Genomic DNA, 5,255 nt, shown 5'->3' with positions numbered 1-5,255 from the left:
TGTGCATGAGTTGGGTGTTGTGTTGTAAGCACAAAATTCTTGTATCTCTTGGCCGTGCGACTTTATTAATTTAAAGTAGGACATCATGCCTTCAGTTTAAAGAGGATCTTGAAGTATCAGGCTCTGCATTTGTCTTTGTGATTATTGTATATTAGATTATTTAACAAAATTTGACAGTAGCATATGCATCGATTAACTCAAAGCCACCATCCCGGTGATAAGAAGGCACATCTACAAGCTTGATGATGGAAGTGGTCATATCGGCCTTGTGGGTTGACTTCACAATGACACCTCAAGGCACCAGTCAGCCTCACCGCCCTGCGCGCATCCATCATCTCGTGCCCACCACTTAGACATTGATGAGCCATGCCGCCGAGACATGTTGTCATCGACGTGGTAGATGTTACGCCGCTCCACCTCCTAACCTTCCTAGCCAGCATCCACTCCAAAAATATGCCTCCAGGAGGGAGAGCGGTGTAGGGCGGCCGATCTGAGGCACCCAGACCCTGGAGTATCTAGAGGGAGGAGACAAGTCATGCAACGGCGATGCTTTCGACAAGGCATGCAACGACGATGCTTTCGACAAGGCAACGACGCTCAGAGGGGCCGGCAGCCATCGTCCACCATTACCGAAGTCGAAGCTCGATTTTCACCGGTAGTCGCACCTCCCCAATTGTGCAGCTCACTGGACCGCCTGCTTGACAATACCAGACGCTTGATACTCAGGTTGGAATCCCAAAATCTGCCAGAACCAGCCACCAAGTGTCCTACCACCTCTGGTAGGAGGAGGTCGCCACCCCATGTATCGTCCTTGTCCGGAAGGCAGGCCGCATGCCTCGTGTACTCGCCCGAAGCCGACTTGGCATGCCAGTAGGGGCGGTACGCCAAGCCCATATGGGCCTAGATCGGGCCCACCCTAGACACGTTGTTGTCGCGCATAACCTCCATCGTCCCATGGCACTGCACCTGGATGAGTTGGAGTCAACGCCACCTCCATGCCCTAGATCGGCGCTCGAGTGATCCCGTTGCCACCGCGCCACTCGGGCTTTGCCCTGCAACCTCTCCGATGGATGCAAAAGGAGAGGGAGGGCTGGGCATGGGGGCTCTGCGGGGGGCCTAGGAGGAGCGCCCCGGTGTGGCCCAACACGGACGCAGGGGAGGGACACGGGGATGACCGGATGAGAGAAGGGAGAAGGAGATAGATCTCACGTAGGGGCCGACATAAGAAGCTTCTGATGTATCTAGAATCTAGATGCTCAGGGACTGTGGTGTTCGCTTTCCCAATTTGCAGCACCCAGGGATCACCGTCAGAAAATTATTGAACGTGAACTGCAGGCTGCGTACGCAGTAGAGTGAAGCCCACAAATATGGACGCTTTTCACATTTAGTTTGACGAAGAGAAGAGTCAGAAAATAGTCAAAGATCCACCACTCTCCCTGAAACACGCATCGCCTGGAACCCGGAGAACTCTATATAAACTTGCTCCTACCGTCGGGAACTTCACATCGATCACGAGCTAAGCCATAAAGCCAACGAGCTCCCTCACTCAGCTTCCCATAGACACCATGGCGCCAAAGCTTGGGCTGCTGGCGCTCGTCCTCCTCCTGGCGTCGACCATGGCTGCCGCGCAGAACTGCGGGTGCGCGGCGACCGAGTGCTGCAGCCGCTTCGGCTTCTGCGGCACCACCAGCGAGTACTGCGGCACGGGCTGCCGTTCCGGCCCCTGCACCGTGCCGGTCACCAACAACGTGTCCGTCGCCAGCATCGTCACGCCGGCCTTCTTCGGCGCGCTCGTCGCCCAGGCCGCCGCCGACTGCGAGGCCAAGGGCTTCTACACCCGCGACGCCTTCCTCACCGCGATCGGCGGCTACTCCTCGTTCGGCCGCACCGGCTCCGACGACGACTCCAAGCGCGAGATCGCCGCCTTCTTCGCCCATGTCAACCACGAGACCATAAGTAAGTCGCGATAGCTACGTACACTTTGCCTCAGCATAATTTCCTTACTGATTTTACATGGTTCCTGACGACGAGTGTATGGAACTATGGATTTGCAGAGTTCTGCTACATCAACGAGATCAACGGGCCGAGCAAGGACTACTGCGACCCGACGAACACGGAGTTCCCCTGCGCCGCCGGGAAGGGCTACTACGGCCGCGGCCCGCTGCAGATCTCCTGGAACTACAACTACGGGCCGGCGGGGCAGAGCATCGGCTTCGACGGGGTCAACGACCCGGACGCGGTGGCGCGCAGCCCCGTTGTGGCCTTCCAGGCGGCGCTCTGGTTCTGGATGAACAGCGTGCACGACATCATCGTCTCCGGCCAGGGTTTCGGGGCAACCATCAGGGCCATCAACGGCGGGCTCGAGTGCAACGGCAAGAACCCGAGCGCTGTCAACAACCGCGTCGGCTTCTACGAGCAGTTCTGCCAGCAGTTCGGCGTCGACCCCGGGACCGGCCTCACCTGCTAGAGAGGGATAGGCTGGTTATTATTCAGGACATCGTGTAGTTGTTTGGATTGTGACATATGTGTGTGCATCTGATTCGGACAGATATTGTATTGTTTTCAAATATATATACATTTGCTTTCGCATTTTGATGTAGTGTGGGAGGGGGGTGTTTCCCCCCTCCCCCTCCCTCCCTTCTCTTTTTGTTTTTTATGGCTCTTTTTTTTGGAGTAACCGGCAGGAGCACTGCCTTTTCATATAAGCAAGGGGGAGAACCAAACTGTACAAAGATGGCATGTTTAGATTGAGGTGTAACATGCCAGAAACCACCGAGGTAAAAAGAAAACACAACTGCCTAGTCAGGCTCCGCTGGGATGGCTACTCTAACAGGCGCGAAAGCACGCTGTCTTTGCTCAATATCCTCCTTGACGATTGAGGCCACCTCGATGTAGGTGAGGCGATGTCCAGTGAAGATGCGTCTGTTTCTTTCTTTCCAGGCATTCCAAATCACATAGAAAAAGCGGCCACTAAGGCGGCGCCTTTCAGAGCCCGGCTTGCCATCGATGATATTGTCCCACCAGTCGTTGATAGACATGAAAGTCTGGCCGTGTGAAGCCGGGTTGTGGTCGCCGTCCCGGTGGATGGTGTTCCATATAGTTGTGGTGAAAGGGCAGTCCTTGCAGAGGTGGGTAGCCGTCTCATGGGCAGACAAACAAAGGGGGCAGACGGGGTCATGCGGCCACCCCCGAATGGCGAGCCTGCCAGCGGTGAGAAGCTTAGCATGAAGGGCAAGCCATGCAAAGATCTTGCATTTTGGCTCCGCGTGTGCAAGCAGAATCTTGGCGGCGTCAAACTTGGGAAAACTGCCCAGGAACTGAAGGTGGTATGCGGATCCCGCAGAGTAAGTCCCCTGCGAGCTCGTAGTCCAAGCAATGGTGTCAGGCCTGTCCGGGTTCAGGTGGGTGGACATCACGAGGTTCCAGACATCCAGGAATTGCGCCAGCTGAACCGGCGTGCTGAGGCCAGCAATGGAGCGGATCCAGTTGTCATCAAGGAATTCCTTGGCGACGGATCTTGATTTTCTGGTGGCCACCTTAAAAAGATCAGGGGCCCACAAGCTGAGGGGCCCGCGTTCAGACCATGAATCGAACCAGAAGGAAGTAAGTTCCCCATTGCCGATGGTGATCTTCGTTGCCGCCCTAAAAAGGGCCATATCAGTATCGTCACAGGGTAGCTTGGAACCCACCCAGGGTCGTTGAGGGTCAGTCCACCGAAGCCATGGCCAACGCAGCCTCAAGGCGCAGCCCGTGCGCTCGAGGTCCGGCATGCCGAGGCCACCCAAATCTTTTGGCCTGCACACCGTCTTCCAATTTACCAGCGTGTGCCCCCCAGAGGCATGATCGGCGTCATCCCCCTCCGAGACGAAGTTTCTCGCAATCTTGTTTATCTTTTCACGGGCTCATTTGGACAGAGGTAGAACCGTGGCGTGGTATACCACCGTGGCCATAAGCACTGATTTTGCAAGGATGATCCTGCCAGGGCGCGCTGAATTCTTGCCAAACCAACCCGGCAACTTTCCGGCGATCTTGTCGATGAGAGGTTGTATATCCACTTTGCGTAGATAGCGGAAGTGCAGGGGTAGCCCCAGATACTTGCCCGGGAAGGCCATGATCTTCGCGGGGAAACCAGACATGATGTCGCTTAGGTCGATCCCGTCGCAGCGCACCGCGAACACCTCGGACTTGGACACGTTTGTGACGAGGCCGCTCGCCTTGCCAAAGCTGTCAAGGATTGCAGAAATGGCTTGGATCTCCTCCTTGATCGGGTTCACAAAAATTCCGGCGTCATCAGCGTAGAGCGAGATTCTGCATTGCGTCGTGTGCGACCGAATGGTGCTGAGAATGCCACGGCTGGTAGCCAGCTGGAGGATGTGCTGTAGCGGGTCGATGGCAAGAATGAACAACATGGGAGAAAGCGGATCTCCCTGACGGAGGCCCCTAGCATGTGGGAAGAGGGTGCCTGGCTCACCATTTAGGAGAACCCGCGAAGTGGCCGATGCCAGCGACATGCAGACCCAATCCCGCCAGATTTGTCCAAAACCGAGCGCACTCATGACCTCAAGAAGGTAAGCCCAACCCACGGAGTCGAAGGCCTTTGAGATGTCGAGCTTGAGGAACAGGCAGGCAGTCTTGGAGGAGTGCAATTCCTTGATGAGGTTCTGAACATGCAGGAAGTTCGTGGATACTCCTCTTTTTGACGAATGCACTTTGGCATTTGGAGACGATGTTCGGGAGAATCGGTGCAAGCCTATTCGCCAACAGTTTGGAGAAAATCTTGGACAGACTATGAATGAGGTTGATCGGCCTACAATCCACAAGCCCGGCCGCGTCAGGTTTTTTCGGGATGAGGATGATGTTGGCCGAGTTGATGAGGTTCGCACAGCCTCCACGCAGATTTGCCAAATGAAGGATAGCCGCCGTAATGTCCGCCTTAATAGTGTCCCAACAGGCTTTGAAGAAGGCTCCAATGAAGCCATCAGGGCCAGGCGCTTTAACAGAGGGGAGCGAGAAGACCGCGTCCTTTATCTCGTCGGCGTCAAAGGGAGCATCCAAGTCGGACAGATCATGAGAAGGGTAATTCAGACCCTCCCAATCCAGTCTAAGGAGACGAGGAGCCTTAGTGCCCATGATGCCCTTGAAGTGTTGAAGCATCACATCCTGCTTATCTTCCTTTGTGATCGCCACGCCCGAGGCATGGTTGAGGGTCTGGATGTGGACCTTACGGCGACGGCCATTAGCCCTGGCATGGAAGA

The 5,255-nt window shown here is 55.5% G+C and overlaps 1 protein-coding gene across 1 annotated transcript; it reads left to right on the top strand.

Annotated features, from left to right (window-relative positions):
* Window positions 1-1,520: 1,520 nt before the first annotated feature.
* LOC124688396 (chitinase 6-like) lies at window positions 1,521-2,596 on the top strand. Its single transcript, XM_047222083.1, has 2 exons — window positions 1,521-1,956; window positions 2,055-2,596. Exons 1-2 carry the CDS (start codon window positions 1,566-1,568, stop codon window positions 2,465-2,467), a joined length of 804 nt encoding a protein of 267 aa, XP_047078039.1. The 5' UTR covers window positions 1,521-1,565; the 3' UTR covers window positions 2,468-2,596.
* The last annotated feature ends 2,659 nt before the right edge of the window (window positions 2,597-5,255 follow it).

Source organism: Lolium rigidum, chromosome 2 (assembly GCF_022539505.1).
Source record: "Lolium rigidum isolate FL_2022 chromosome 2, APGP_CSIRO_Lrig_0.1, whole genome shotgun sequence".
Classification (NCBI taxonomy): domain Eukaryota; kingdom Viridiplantae; phylum Streptophyta; class Magnoliopsida; order Poales; family Poaceae; genus Lolium; species Lolium rigidum.
Note: the sequence above shows the minus strand (reverse complement) of the source record. Positions and strands in the feature narration are given on the sequence as shown.

Excerpts from the sequence above, each read along its gene's own strand:
- LOC124688396 (XM_047222083.1), top strand. The coding sequence starts at position 1,566 with ATGGCGCCAAAGCTTGGGCTGCTGGCGCTCGTCCTCCTCCTGGCGTCG. Across the intron at positions 1,957-2,054 it reads TGTCAACCACGAGACCATAA|AGTTCTGCTACATCAACGAG; the intron begins GTAAGTCGCGAT and ends ATGGATTTGCAG.